This window comes from Eumetopias jubatus, unplaced genomic scaffold (genome assembly GCF_037043125.1).
Source record: "Eumetopias jubatus isolate StellerSeaLion01/CBP00866 unplaced genomic scaffold, mEumJub1_p1.0 scaffold_9, whole genome shotgun sequence".
Taxonomy (NCBI): domain Eukaryota; kingdom Metazoa; phylum Chordata; class Mammalia; order Carnivora; family Otariidae; genus Eumetopias; species Eumetopias jubatus.
Window position 1 is genome coordinate 106,342,959 of NW_028274815.1, and position 16,618 is coordinate 106,359,576.

A 16,618-nucleotide genomic window follows, 5' to 3' on the forward strand; every position below is an offset into this window, starting at 1 on the left:
CTGTTCCATTGGCATCCGACCTTCCCCATCTATATCCAGGCAGGTTGCTGGAACCATGTGGGAGATAAATCACATTTTTTCTCAATGTGACAGCTGGCTAAAATTAGCCCTCTGCAGAAAGATAGGGTAAAAGAAAATTCTGACGGAGGAAAAAAGAGGTGATGGCAGGCCAGCTTTCAAGAAGGCAATAGTATGTGGATTTTTTGGCAACCAAACTTAGTGTCTTGGGGGTATCAGGCTGGAAGTGTGTTCAAAATGAATCCAGCAAGCCTATTTTCGCCTTGTATCAGGTTTGCAGGCATTCCTTGTACTTGTACACCCTTGGGAAGCCAGGTTCAATCATCTTGAGTCAGGTTGAAGGAAAAATAAATCTCTGCTTATCAAGGTTATGCAAGACAAAGCCCTACATCCCAGAAACTGACATAATGTATCAATTCAGAGAGTTTTTTTTTAAGGCAGATAAATGTTGAATAAACATACAGGCAAACATGTTACAGTTATAACTGAGGATAAAGATACCACCAAGTTTTGGTGCTGGATTTTGAGGTAAGCTTCCTGCCTCCAGGAAGGTGGATTGCACTGCAGAACTCCAGGGGGCGCTATTCACACTGTACAGTCTTTTAAAGATTTTATTTTTAAGTATCTCTGTACGCAGCGTGGGGCTTGAACCCACAACCCCGAGATCAACAGTCGCACACCCCACCGACTGAGCCAGCCAGGCGCCCCTCAGACTGTACATGAATAGGCTGTTAATGGAAAGGATGGAAATGAACAAACTGACCAGACTTAACACAACAGGGCAAAGTGGGGCCGTGGCCAGAGTTGGAGTGGGAGCTCCTGGAAAGGGGCGGCTGCCACTCAGCTTCAGCCTGTTATTGCCCAGGCTTCAAGAAAAGCTGGAAAACGAATTTTGTGTGTGTGTATGTGGGAAAGCTCCTAATTTTAAATCACTGAGGCCAAACAAAGCACATCTTCGGACCACATTTGGCCCAGAAGCTGCCCATCTGTACGCTCTGCTCGGAGGAGCAGGGTTTGTTTAGAATTCGGAGACTGTATCAGGGTGAGCAATGCACCCACAGCAATGGTGGCGCGAGAGGGGCATGCTGGGAAATGCAGTGGGCCAAATGACCGGCAGCCCGCCATGCCCCACCTCCTCGCCCCCGGGGCCCAACAAAGGTGGAGAACAAAGGGTGAGTGACGAGGGCTGAATGCTGGGCTAAGGAATCTGGGGGCTCCTCCACAGTTTTTTCTTTTTCTTTTTTTTTGCTTGATACTTGTCAGGTGTCTCTTATGATATTCCGGAAACAACTTTTATTTATTAATTTAGTGGGAATCTATGATGGCAAATATATCAGACTGATATTTAAAATACTATGTTAACCAAGGGCAGTAGGTACAAATTCTAATCGACTGTTCCCTCATGGAGAGTGCTTATAGAAGCAGCTGTAGATCAGCGAGTGCTAGATGGTGTTAGACACACCAGCCTCAGTGCAGCCTGCGTCGGCTGCCTGCTCAACTCCACTATAAAGCAAAGAAATCCAAGGTGTTATTAAAGGTCTTTACTAGGGGCGCCTGGGTGGCTTAGTTGGTTAAGCATCTGCCTTTGGCTCAGGTCATGATCCCAGGGTCCCTGCTCAGCGGGGAGTCTGCTTCTCCCTCTGCCCCTCTGTGCTCTCTCTTTTTCTCTCTCTCTCAAATAAATGGATAAATAAATCTTTAAAAAAGGTCTTTACTAAAGACTTTATTAAAAGTCATATAACTTGCTAGAGGCCACCCAGTTAATAGCAGGATTGGCGTTCGAATATGTGTTGGAATCTAAAGTCTGAATTTCACGGCTGCCCTACTTCACTCTGAATTCTATGCTAATAGCAACTTTTTAAGGAACCACAAAGGTAACTTAATTTGCAGCTGAAATTTAGAGATGTATAAATGTGAACATCATTCTCAAAGAGTTTACTCTGTTACACTAAAAAGGCATTCATAAATAAAAAGCTAAATGAGTTAAATAGAACAGCTAAACACAAGAACTGAAAAACAAAAAATGCCTATAGTAGTAATAAAATACTAGAAGAAAGGTGTTGACATTATCACTGAAAGGTTGAATAATTCCCCTTTATAGATATGCGAGCTGAAATGCAAAAACCAAATTCCTTGTCCAGATCAAAAGAATCAGTGGGGATCAACCCCTGTGGCTTTATTTCTGCCTAGCCTTTGCTCAAATATTCTTTTTTGAGTTTAAATAAAATAAGCATGAAATACTTTCATATTTTACTGCAAATTGCGATAGAAACAAAAGAACAAGAAATTTCAGTTTTCCCAATTTAATGGAGAGCTTCCTGCGATCCAATTAAATAAATTTCAAGGAAAGAAGGTTCAGAAGATAGTATGTTAATTGCACTAGATTTTGCTTAGGTGGAGAAAATTGTGCAGAATGAACTACAGTAGTAGGTGCCTGCCCTCTAGTGGCCAAATAGAAGCATTACAATATTTTTCCTTCAAAACGGAATAACGGACTTGTTAAAACCAAGATTTTATTTAAAAAAAATTTATATCCTTCCACTTTCCAAAATGAACAGAAGTGACTTTAAAATATAACACAAGTGGATCAGTAAGAGGATTACTGGGAAGGCCGTTTTCTTTTACAAGTTTTGCAGAAGGAGGTGATACCATTTGGTACACCAGTTGAAAAGATTTCCATCCAGCGCATTGAAAATTTGGATCTGACAATCAAGCAATAGAAAACTAGGATTTGGGGAATTTATTTGAGAGGGTAGTATAGTAAGTAACGGGTCTTTCAAATACCAAATATTTATTGTACTATTGGAGGTGTTGGGTCATGCTGTCCTGCCTGAATCACATAAAAAGTATAATCCCTTCCATGTAGTGGTTAGGATGACAGCATCTTGATTCAGATACCAGGTGAGTAAGGGGCAGGGTCATCAGCTTTTACTGAATATCAAGAGCAAGTCTTATAATGTCATCATGTAGAAATCCAGTCCACTTAGGACAGATGTGGGCTTTTCCCTCAAGATAGAACTTGGGGCGCCTGGGTGGCTCAGTCATTAAGCGTCTGCCTTCAGCTCAGGTCATGATCCCAGTGTCCTGGGATCGAGTCCCGCATCGGGTTCCCTCCTCCTTGGGAGCCTGCTTCTCCCTCTGCTTCTCTCTCTCTCTCTCTCTTTCCCTCTGTCTCTCATGAATAAATAAATAAAATCTTAAAAAAAAAGATAGAACTTCCTCAACCATACATAAAATTGGTACCTTGAATTCATATTACCTGGATGAAATTAAATAATGTATCTACTGCATATTTCTAAGGAATTAAAAACATTTCTAGGGCGCCTGGGTGGCTCAGTCGTTAAGCGTCTGCCTTTAGCTCACATCATGAACCCAGGGTCCTGGGATCGAGCCCCGCATCGGGCTCCCTGCTCCGCGGGAAGCCTGCTTCTCCCTCTCCCACTCCCCCTGCTTGTGTTCCCTCTCTCGCTGTGTCTCTCTCTGTCAAACAAATAAATACAATCTTTAAAAAAAATTTCTAAAAACCTCCCGATGTATGTACTCTGAAGCATTTCAGGATGAAGTATACTAATATTTGCAACCTACTTTGAAATGCATTAAAAAATAAGATAGAATAATGAATAGATAGAGGGATGGATAGATATAGATGTGATAAAGCAAATGCATCACAATTTAAATTGTGGAATCCAGGTGATTGATACATAGATGTCATTACACAATTCTTTCAACATTTGGCTATGTTTGAAAATTTTTATAATAAATGATGGCAAAACTCTATTGTGAAGAATCTACCAGAGTGAGTTAGAAACAGAAGACAGCTTTAAGGAGCTGAATAAATTCATCTGTTGACTTCAGTTTTGATCACATAAAAAGTCAGCAGCATTCACATGGTATCTTCGTTGAAACATTTGTAACAGCTGTTTACATGTATATGCGTGAATTTTTATTAATGTTAGTCTCTTCCTCCAGATTGTAAGGCGTATGAGAGCATCTGATTTTTTTCATCATTATATATAATTAATATGTTATTAATAACATATGTTATATATTATATATAATTAACATGTTACATATATTATATATAATATATAGTATATAATGTCCAGCATGGTGACTGACAAAGTTGTGTTCAAAAATTTTTTAATTGAATGAATAAATGAAGAAATCTGCATTTTGTTTTCCGCTCACGTATAATCACTAAATACACTGTCAATGACAAGGTCCTGAAACTAAAGAACCACTTTATGTTACCATAAGAAAACAATTTTTTTTGAATGAATGAATCGGTGAGTGAATGAAGATGCTGCTCTTGTCTGCAGAGAATTTTCATGTAATTCAGAATTATGGCAGTTTATTTAGAAAGAGATTAAAGGGAGACACAATTTTATATATGTTACATATATTATCGTTCCTGCCCATTGTAATTTATTAGAAATATTTGATACAGTTGCCAAAGAAATCAGAAGAAATGAACTCTTTATAGTTGGGCAGAAATCATGAATTTTTCTTTTTAAAATGAATGTAGACCATACAAGGAATTTTTGTGATGTCTTTTTGCAAAAAAAATATTGTGTGGACACTTCACTACTCAAGCCATTGCTCTGGGCCAGGAAATCAGAGACGCCAACAGTCGGTTTTAAAAGCCACATACCATTTCACAGAATGGATGCAATACTGTGTACTCTGGATGGACAGCTAATCTTCCTTCTACTTTTTGCACCTACAGAAAACAATGTTTGTACAAACATCCTTGTATATCTATCTTCAAGTACTGGGTTTTTTTTTTTTTTTTTTCCTTGTTAAGAATAGGAAAAGGCAGGGATGTTGTATAATGGAAAGGGAGATTTTACAAAACAAGCAAAAGGGAAAATCACTCACCGTATAATGTTACAAATGAAAATGTTATCTATAAAGTGACCACATATGAGAAAAAAATGAATATGCATATTTGAAAAAAAGATGAAAAGGAATATCAATAAACAAAGCATTTACTTGAAAAAGAAAAAGATTTTAGACCAACCACCCTTAACATTCATCTTGTGGGAAAATATCTTTTGAATTAAGCCAAATCACTTGGCAGAGACTGCGGTCAATCACTCACAAAATAGATTCTGGACAATTCCCTGAGAAAAGAGTTTCTCTTGGAGCCCTACTGGGGTCCTGTGATAAAGCTGACATTTTAGAGTGGATGGAATAATGGCTTTTTAATTCCACACGGGGAGAGCCCCAAGTGAGACACAGATGTAGGACTCCACAGCATTGGTTCTCAACGTGTGGTCCCTTCACGAGCAGCATCAACATCACTAACAAACTCATCAGAAATGCAAATTCACCCCAGACCTACTCAGTCAGAAACTCTCAGGGTGAGGCCAGCAATCTGTGCTTTAAGAAGTGATCCAGGTGATTCTGATAGATGCTTAAATCTGAGGGTCTTGCTACTCAGAATCTGTTCCTACAGGTCAGTAGCTGTAGCATTGCTTGGAAGCTCCTTTGAAATGCAGAATTTTGTGTTCTGCTTCAGAACAATGAAATCTGAATCTGCGTTGTAACAAGATCACCAGGTGATCTGTATGCATAGTAAAATTTAAGAAGCCTTACTCTAGAGAGTGAAAAACTGTCATTGAGATTCACACTTTTACAGTCCCTAGGGTAGGGGCCTGGCATGGACTATAATATTCAAATTTCTGGATGTAGCGCTGTTTTGGGCAGATGAACCCAAAGCTCCTTATTTGAATCCATTGAAATTTGAAAAATTGATATGGAGGAGATTTGTAAAAGCAGTGAGACTGAACCAATCCTTGAATAGTTTCAACTCAAATTCATATATGGTCTTCTCTTGAGAACTCATTTAAAAAGACTCTAGTTCCATTTTTTGCTTACCGTTATTAGGCAAGTCAATCTACCATGATAAGCAACTGTTCCCTCTTTTAAAAATGGGGATTATGGGCACCTGGGTGGCTCAGTTGTTAAGCGTCTGCCTTTGGCTCAGGTCATGATCCCAGGGTCTTGGGATCCAGCCCCACATCGGGCTCCCAGCTCAGCAGGAAGCCTGCTTCTCCGTCTGTCCCTGCTTGTGTTCCCTCTCTCGCTGTCTTTTTCTGTCAAATAAATAAATAAATCTTTAAAGAAACAAAATAAAAATGGGGATTATGTGTTGTCTAGTTAGGGCTCAGTTTTTTCCAGGGCACCCAATAAAATGCCTTGTAAACTCCAGAGCTGTATATAGAAATAAAGGGATAAGTGTCATTATCTAAAGGCCATCTCCAAAAAGGCAAATTTTCTCTTCCTACTTTATTGGATGCTTATAAAGTTCAGGGATTGTGAGAAACCATTGTTTCTACAAGTTGGTATTTTGCTAAATTATTATTTGAGGAGAAAGATTTTCATTTAAAGAGAATCCAAAATGACCAGGAAAACTCATCTTTGATTTTAGCGCCAAGTTCTTGAACCATGGATGAAGTATCAAGCTTCTGTCTTAGAAATAGATTAAACGACACCCAATGCTTTCTCTGAAGTTAAACACAGTAATCTTATGAGTTGTACCAGCTTGAATTTTTGCTGTTGTTATCCTACTGGTGAAATCCACACTAGATCATATAAACCTTTTTTCTTTTCAAATAATCAAATCCCATCAAAGATGCCTACAGTGCCATACACTGAATAAGGAAATAAATTATTTTTGATACATTCCAGCTCACTTATAAGAACACAAGAGTCTGACAACTTAAAAAGTAGGCCTCTTGGAATTAATGAAATTATGGTATTACTAAACAGCTTTCCCTTTCAACATCAAAGTGATATGAAGACCACTAACACACCTTCGCTTGTGTAATACACACACAGATGATACAGGGAACTCTTCAGAACAGAAATTTTGGCCTTGAGGATTGAGTAAGGTTTGGGGTATCAAGTTCTCTGTCTTAGATCATAACTTCCTCCAAGGGTAGAAATGAACACTTAGTGAATTAATGTGGCCTTAGAAGTTTTTGAGTTGGGGGAACTGAATTTTGGCCAGAAGCCAGGATGCAAACTAATCAAATGGAACCCACATATATAAACCTTACTATTGAAGAACAATATAATATCCAGTGATATAAAGGAGGGGGGAATCCTAACATTTGATTCGACAAAAAATTCAATTCAAAGGATGCTACAACCATTTAAAGTAAAGGTCTTACTATTCTGTGCTTAGTTATCCAGGCAACGTGCTATAGAGGACAGAAAGAGGAATGAAGCATAGTCCTTATTAACGGTTACCAGAAAATTGCAGTTTTGTTATTGAGGTAGTACAATGGGGTAGAGTGTATACCCTTGCTACTCAAAGTATGCTCCGTGGAATGGCATTATCCCATCACCTGGGGCTTGTGAGAGATGCTGAGCCTCTCCCCACCCCAGACATGCTGACTCAGGATGCCCTGGTCTACACATCAGACTTCTAGATATGCTGTTGTAGAACATGAGTCCTGGAGCTAGATGGCTTGAATTTCAACGCCAATTCTGCTCCTTACTGGTTGTGTGACACTGGCTGAGAAATCGAATCTCCTGGTACTCAGTTTCCTCATCTGCTAAGTGGGAATAATCCCAGTAACCAAAACATACAGATATTTTAAGATGTAAGTTTGTTAATACATGAAAGGGCTCAGAACGGTGCCAGGTACATAGTAAGCACACAGTAAAATGCTTCTGCATTCCCCAACATGCTAAAGCAAGTCATGTTCAAATACTGCATGTGGACATTAAAGATGTCACATATTATTTTGTATTCGATACATTGGATATTTACTTTTTTCTCTTTACAGTTGTATTTTAAGAATAGAAAATCAGGAGTGTTACTGATGTCTCATTAGGCATTTCTATAACCACATGAAAACATTAGGATTGTGAAATCATTTTAAAAATTAATATTTTTTAAAAGAAAAATATATATGCATCTACTTGCTAGAAGGACATACACCAAAAATGTTAACAGTATCTCCAAGATTACTGAGGGCCTTTTTTGTGTGTGTGTGGTTTATTATGTTTAAAAATTTTTATATACCTTTTTTTTAAATAAAGATATAGCTATAAATATTATAAAGCCTTTGTTATAATTCAGATTAGGCAATTTTCTACAATTTTACTAACCCAGTGTCCTGAATGACAACTTTAAAAGACATAAAACAAACCCAGCAACTCAAATCTCTATTATTCTTTAACTTACGTAAATATGTTGAATTTATATATAGATATCTATCTATCTTTTCACATGATCTGAAACAAACATCTAGTGTTCAAAGCATGTGGGAATTTTCAACTTGCCTAGTTATTTGGTTTGCAAATTACTCTATGAAGATAATTTATTAAAGTATTAAAAATATGAGGATATTTTGCAGTCCAATGAAGTCTTTAATTTTCAAATAGAAATGACCTTTATAACTACCAAGTTAAAAGGATTATACTAAAAAAGTCTTCGCTGCTAAAATAGCGTCTCCAGTGCCTGCCATGTCCTAGATAGAATTTTCTTTTGAGAAAACCACAGCTACTTATTTTCAGTGGCCTCATTCAAACAAACTTACATCATTACAAGACAAGATAAAGGACACACTGGTGTTCAAAGTGTGGAATGACTTTTCCTTCCTAGAGTTACATGGTAAGGGCAAATGATTTTTTTTTTCCTTGAGTTTCAAAAATGAGGTCATTTAGGGTTTTGACATTTCAAAATAAAAAAAAAAAAATCATATTTTCAGGAGCCTGGGTGGCTCATTTGGTTAAGCAGCTATCTTCAGTTCAGGTCATGATCCCAGGGTTCTGGGATTGAGCCCCACATAGGGCTCCTTGCTCAGCAGGGAGTCTGCTTCTCCCCTGCCTGCCATTCCCCCTGCTTGTGCTTGGTCTCTCCCTCTCTGTCAAATAAATAAATAAAATCTTTAAAAAAAAATCATATTTTCTCTGTTGGACCATTTGGAATCTATGGGATTCAATGCCTCTAAAATGATTTCTAAAACTGAAAATGTCTAAATATCCTCTAAATTTAATGAATATTATGCATTTACTGAAAATCCTTTCTGATCACCACTGCTAGAGGAGAAACAAAAATAAAGTTGACCTAAATTGCTACTTCTGTATTTTTATATCCATTAGCGTTGCTTTCTCTCTAAATAGATTTTTGATATGTGATGTTTGGTGCAAGGATAAGGCTTTGAACGGACGGTAGTGTGACAGGATCCCTGACATCTTGAAGGCCCTAGGTCTCCCGTTCCTTAGAGTGACATTTTTTTTTGCAATCTCGAGAAAAATGGTCTCTCTGGTGCACCATGAGTAAAATACCCCATTAGGAGAATTTTTATCTCAATTGCTGTACTATATAAGCAGAAATTGGCGGTGTCTTGGATGTTCTCTCCAACTGAGAGAACATCTCACTCCCTGGAGAACCTGGCTAACGAATGTGTAGAAATGGATGATAGAAAAAGTATTGTTTCTAAATAGTGACAATACAGGCAATTTCACTTGAAAATGCTTTCTTTGAACTTCTATTTCCTAGAAAATAAAATACATCCAGTTGATTAAAGAGATATTATTAAGGATTATTTCTACCTACATGACCTATCTCTACCTTGAATTATATTTTATTACATATGTTAGTGAGCTAAAGCAGGTAGAAGAGAAAAGAGTTTCAAAGCTTCTGTAAGATTTCTAAGGAGAGCCTCTAATTACATATTGGTGTCTATATGAGCAAAATGAGAAATTCACTGAATTTTCTCCTCTTAATCTTTTTGAAGGCCATTGGAAAGAAAAAGCACTATGATCTCTAAAGAACCACCAGGATTAAAGATGTAACTGCGCTCAAACATTCAAATTCTGGTTCCCAGACAAAAAATTCAGAAAGGGCATTTATTCTTGATTTTCAGTATAAAACAGCAACTGTTCAGCCTTATGTTCCCTATAAGCAGAATTCAACATGGCGGTGGTTGAGTGTGTGATTTACTGAGAACAGGAAGAAACTGCAGGAAGGTGAGGAAAGCAAGGTAAGACCGGGAAAGAAGATTAAGTTGAAATGTGGTCTCAGCCTGATCCCATGGGGGCTCAGGAGTGTGAATTATAATACAGAAGTTGCCCACCCAGAAGCAAGGGACCTGGGCTCTTATTCTCCTGGATCTTTCAGTCGCTCAGCATGGGTCACCCCCTTCCGAGAATAATCTACCAGACATCTCCAGCAAAGTAGCTCCTATCAGCTCAGGCCAGTCCTCTGGAAAAGTCTGTAGCCGTGAGCCTTCTGCAGCCCACACCTGCAGTAGTCCTGTGGCCGTGGGTGAAGCAGCACTAAAATGAAGGTCTGAGGGCGCCTGGGTGGCTCAGTTGGTTAAGCATCTGCCTTCGGCTCGGGTCATGATCCCAGGGTTCTGGGATCCAGCCCTGAGTTGGTCTCTCTGCTCAGTGGGGAGTTTGCTTCTCCCTCTGCCTCTCACCCTGCTCATGCTCTCTCTCATTCTCTTTCTCAAATAAATAAATAAAATCTTTAAAAAATTATAAATATAAAGAAGGTCTGGGTAGGACACCAATAGCATCTGCTTGGAGCGTGGGAAGACCCCTCCTTCTGTGAGCCCCACACAAGCAGTGAGCACTTGGACTAAGCCCTCAAAATTCACACAGGGGGCCTAGGTGTTTCTCATTTGTTTTTTTTCCCTCTGCAGATGCTAAGCATAGATGTTAGAGGCACAGATGACTTTGGAAGTATATTCATGTCTGCTGTTAGGCATAATTTTCTGGCAATGTAAAAATTTCCTATAACCCTATTTATTGCATACCACAAAAGGCATTATTTATGAAACTTACCAGTCTAACTTTAAATTTCACTCTCTACTGGTCCTATGGGACATGATGCTGGCAGTGTAAATAAGATCCTGGGAAATGTTACTCTTATGTTGAATGTTTTCCTCTCCTTTCATTTTTTTCTCATGTTCAATTAGCTCAACATATCTTATATCAAAAATTTCTAAAATTCTATGCAAGAAAAGAAGGAAATAATCATAGATGTGCTCAAAAATGTATTTACATATGTTCACTGAAGATCTGTTTAAAAGAGTGGAGTATTTCAAATATCCAATAATAGGGGATTGGAAAAATAAACTATGGTATGGCTATATGATAGAAAAGCATGAAGTCATTAAAGGGTATGTCACAGAAGAATATTTAATGACATGGAAAATGTTTGCAGTAAGTGAAAATAAAAGGTTAAAACACAGATAGAGAATATTATCCCATTTTATAAAAAAGTAATACTTGTGCATAAAAAGACTAGCTTTGTATACACTCCATATTTACAGTGTTATGTCTGAGTGGCTTAGGGGTTTGAATTCTAGGTAGTATCTTTGGGACTTTTCTTTTCTTATATTTAGTTTAAAAATTTTCCGTGATAAACCTAGGTTTCTTTTGGCACAAGAAAAAAGTTATTTAATAAGTTATATCAACTTAGGGCGCCTGGGTGGCTTAGTTGCTTAAGCATCTGACTCTTGGTTTTGGCTCAGCTCATGATCTTGGGGTCGTGGGATCAGGCCCTGTGTTGGGCTCCACACTCAGTGGGGAGTCTGCTTCTCCCTCTCCCTCTGCCCCTCCCCCTGCTTGCATGTTCACTCTCTCTCTCAAATAAATAAATAACTCTTAAAAAAATAAATTATATCAACCTTTATGGACTTGGTATTAGTTATAGTTATCCAAACAATTTTCCAAAATTTCTCCCCCCATTCTGATAGTTCTCCATTTTTCTCATCTTTCTCCATGAATTGATCTTCAGAATATTCAATGAAGTATGAAAATAGCTTATTTCTTTCACTGTTTTTAATGTTGGTGTCACCTCCAATCATTAAACTATATTTCACTTTTTTGAAAACTAAAGGACTGCCAGTCTACATAGAAGCTTTATATTTTTAAATTTCACTTCTAATATTTCCAGTCCCTTCCTTGATTACTCTTTGCATTGTGACATCTTATTTAGAAAAATATACCAATTATTTGGGAATATGTATTATAATATATAAGTATACAATGTAATAATAGTAGTAAACATTTCATGGCCCATACTACACACTATGTATTTGTATTAATGACTTTATGTATTCTAAGAAGTCACAAAAGCACTTTGAAAATCCTGCACTTTCGATTAAAGAAAAAAGAAAATACTAAATATGTGATGATCATCTTCTTTTCTAAGTGCTTTAGTCACCTTTAATTAATATGAAATCAGTTAGAAACTTTCACCTGAAATGGCCAGATGTGGACTGTTCGATGCAGGCACAAAATAAGATGCTGGTGTGGGCACGGAACACCAGAAGAGGATGAAATATGAAAAATTCAGTCAATCATGTAGATGTTTTATAAGACAATGCTGAGCTCCATCAAAGAGTTTTTCCAATGTATTATTTTCTTCTCATGAGGTATGATGTTACATAGGCAAAGCCAGCCACTGGGTGTGGAAATCATGCTTAATACCACATAAGATTAGAACACTCGCTCACCTCTTTCTTTACTTCTTCTTCATCTTCCAGTGTCAATGCAGCCAATTGTTTAGCTCTTTGTTCCATCAGATTCACATATCGTATTGGATTTGACAAAGCTTCAATCACATCTAGATAAGGAAGAGATATTTTAGATCAAAGGTCCTGGATATATTGATTATCCATCCTCCATTCATCCATCCATCCATCCAACCAACTAACCATTCATCCATCCATCCATTCATCCATCCATCCATTCACTCATCCTCTATCTACTCACCCACCCATCCACCGAATCATCATCCATCTTCCACTCTTCCATCTACCATGTAACTATCCACTCATCCATCCAACATTTTTGGAAATGGACAAGTCAGGACCCTTTGCTTCAACCTCAGGAAGACAGAACTCAAGGGAATTCAGCTCTGACAGCCAAACTGGATAGGCTCCAACCCAAGATACCTCAATATTACATAGTTTTCAGTTTATTTTGAGGGGCCCATCCATTCCAACAATGGCCCACACACTTGTCCTATTTGGCCCAAATGGTGTTTCATAAATGAAGGAAAATATTTCAAATAAAAAGCCTCCTTTCCAGACTGTTGAAACAACCCAAAGACTTGGCAATATGAGTATCATTCACACATGATACTGTCTAGCTGGAGTGAGTTATGGCTGCCATCTTTGGACGGGCATGTGCTCCAAGTTTGCCATAGTCTCCACCACTCCCCAATACCTTATAATCAGGCCACTTAACACCAGGAGTATTTAAATTTATGATTCCTGGTTGACATTGTCACAAGTTAATTCCTCTAAACTTAGGATTTCACCCATGAAAAGGATCTGGCTTCTAAAACTTGCTGAAGATAAAGTCATTGTACAGACCTAGATACACTGCTTTAGTACCAAGTAGCATGGGTTAGAAATTGCTGGACCCATAAGAATAATACCACTAGTAGATAAATATGCTCAATATTTTATTCAGACTTCAATGAAATTAAAATCTATTCACAAAGTCTTGAGCAATTTAATCAACATGGATACATAAATAGAAGTGATTCTGAGGCCAGAATTTCCTGCCTATTTTTGGTCCAATTTTCCTTCCACTAAACCACAAAAATAAGGATGGCCCCAGATAGAAACATCCCCTTGACTTAGGTTGTTTACCTGCATATGTATCTGGGACATAGTCTTTCACCTCTATGTAGACAAAGACAGCTGGGAGCATCAGAGGCTGGTTCCTCTCATTCCTCAGACAGATGTAGTGATAGCCTATAGGGTGACATTAATACCGTGTATCACATATTTCCTTCACAATGTTAGTTACAACACAGGAACATCTATGTGATGGAAGTGTTTGTTTTAGGTGACTTTGGATGACAAACAGGTCACTTCTTATTTTCATCACATGGTTTTATGTGAAATTATTTTTCTCTTCAGACAGGAAAACAATGTTGATTCTGATTATTTTCCTTTTCAATCACGTTTTTCCCCACAAAAGAGAATCTAAAACTGTATGTCATAGACTGAGTTCTTGGTCCAAATTCTTCCCCTGTATGTGATTTCTTGACTTGGGGCTTAGCCATATGCTATGCTTTAGACAACTGGATGTTAGGGTTGTGGTGCAAACAGAGGATTCAAATGCACTTGCAGAGTCGGGCTTGCCCTTATATGCATTCCAGGGGGTGGCCATAAATGTCCATACTGTGGGTGCCACTGCTCCTTCCTCCTGGAAGTCTGAATGAGCTCACGGGGAGCAGACCTAACTCCAGCCCTCAGCCTAAAGCACAGCCACACAGCTGAGCCCAGCCAAACCCTGCCAACCCACAGACTTGTGAGCATAAAGATAAAGCACTTGTTATAAACCACTGAGTTTTCAGACAGCTTCCTAATTCACCCTTGAACAATCACGTAAGGCAGTGATGGTTTTCTTGACAGCTTTGATAGTTTCTCACCACACTGTCCATACCTGGCCGAATTGCCTGTACTGGCAAGATCCGGTGACCGATGAATTTACCTCCTTCTTCATAAACTGCTATCCTCAGACAGGCCAGAGAAGGAAGAACCACCTAGAGGGAAATGCAGGATACAAGTGGTTATAAGAAGGAGCAACTCCAAGAAAGAATTAGAAAGGTAATCTTTAAATATGGAAATGACAAACGTTTAAATATAAAGTTAATAGTCTTGGGCGCCTGGGTGGCTCAGTTGGTTAAGCGACTGCCTTCGGCTCAGGTCATGATCCTGGAGTCCCAGGATCGAGTCCCATATCAGGCTCCCTGCTCAGTGGGGAGTCTGCTTCTCCCTCTGACCCTCTTTCCTCTTGTGCTCTCTGTCTCTCATTCTCTCTCTCTCAAATAAATAAATAAAATCTTTAAAAAAAAAAAGAGATAAAGTTAGTAGTCTTACCACTATTTGAGCCTTTACACTTACATTTTCTTTTTTCTTTTTCTTTGAGGGAGAGAGAGAGAGTGGGCAAGCATGAGCAGGGAAGGGAGAGGGAGGAGGAGCAGAGGGAGAGGGAGAGAGGAAGGAGGCTCCATACCCAGCATGGAGCTCCATGTGGGGCTCATTCCCATGACCCCAAGATCATGACCTGAGCTGAAATCAAGAGTTGGATGCTTAGCAGACTCGCCAGCCAGGTGCCCTTACTCTTATATTTTCAAAGCAAATCACTTTTATACTTTCAAAGCAAAAGCAAACATGCAAAAATAGAGCTTGCAGACAGCTTTCAAAATGAGATTGCTTTATAAATAATTCCCAAATGAGCAACAAGTAATTGCTCATTTTCCCCCCCACAACGTAAAACATGTGTGGAGAACATGAGGCTAACTCTATCCTTAAAGACTTAATTTTGGTAACAAGAGCAAGCTAATATTTGTTGACTATTTTCAAAGTGCCAGACATTTCATAAATGTTTTCAGTGTATTGGGGAATACTTATTAATAACTCTTTGAAATAGACACTACTATTAAATCTGATTAACATATTAAAGATAGTGGGAGCACAGAGACCCTTAACACAGATATTCTCTTTGCAGAAGACAACCTTTCTAGATCTTTTGGCCAGATAAAAGCAAATGATATGGTAAGATAGTCTATTCCACTTTCTACTAGACTATTGTCTTCCTTTGTGTGACAAGCATGTGTGTAGAACATTTGCTTTTTTGGTGAAGGCAGACAGGAGGCCCATTCAAATGGAAAGATTTTAACTCTATCAGACAGAATCCAGACAAGATAGAATGATCGGCTGCCAGAGGCTAGAGGTTATAGGAAGTTTAATTAATATTCTTTTTTAGGATGTATGGGCTTCCTTCTCTCTGCTACCATGTTATTCCCTACTTTCCACTTTACTTCATTTCAGTTACGATGAAAATATACCATTTACCACTTGTATCATGAGGGAATACGAGTTAATTTATATGTTTTTCTGGTCTTCCAAACGAGGTATACTAGAAGTGATTCACAACGCAATTCTGAAAATCCAAACAAGTGATTCACAGAGTTCCTGAACAGTTTTTAAGATAGCCCCCAAAGTGCTATTGCTTTATAAATGTGTAAATTCCCGAATTAGCAACAAATAATTCTTCCTGTAATTTTTTTTCTCAGAGTGAAACACCTTGAATATACAGTTACATCTCATATCAAGGATATGAGACCTACCTTTTTGAAGACAATGGGCTCTTCTTCCCAGACAGGATTTACAGCATTTCCCTGTGATGTTTTGGTCTTAAATGCCTTCCTCCTCGTGTCCACAGGCAAACCAAACATATCCACTTCCACGTAAGTCCCGACTTTCTTATCAGAAAGAAACTGACCTGAAATAATCTAGAAAATAATCAAAAAGGAACTCTTGAAAATGAGTAAGTGATATAAGAGAATACTTTAGGGAGGTACAAATGCTGGTTGAATCATAACCAAAATGAAATAGAGGCAAGAGGACAAATTTGGTTAAGGAATTGATAGAGGCACATTGAAAATGCTGAAGTCAGAAGGAGTCAGTTAATAAGACAAAATTGTATAGGAGGAAATAAATGAAAATATACCAAAAGTTTGATGAGATTATACCTTTTGTACTTGAGATACATCTGTTAAATGTTGAAAATTGATCTTAGAGCCAACTGAATATAAAGG

The 16,618-nt window shown here is 38.3% G+C and overlaps 1 protein-coding gene across 2 annotated transcripts in view; it reads right to left on the reverse strand.

Moving 5' to 3' along the window:
• PLCB1 (phospholipase C beta 1) overlaps window positions 1-16,618 on the reverse strand; it is a 696,279-nt gene that overhangs the window by 109,946 nt on the left and 569,715 nt on the right. For both annotated transcript variants that reach the window (XM_028112967.2, XM_088026705.1), the window contains exons 20-23: window positions 16,148-16,312; window positions 14,458-14,557; window positions 13,656-13,760; window positions 12,510-12,619 (exon numbers count right to left, since the gene is read on the reverse strand). In XM_028112967.2, coding sequence (XP_027968768.2) covers window positions 12,510-12,619; window positions 13,656-13,760; window positions 14,458-14,557; window positions 16,148-16,312 — 480 coding nt within the window. The remainder of the gene's footprint in view (window positions 1-12,509; window positions 12,620-13,655; window positions 13,761-14,457; window positions 14,558-16,147; window positions 16,313-16,618) is intronic.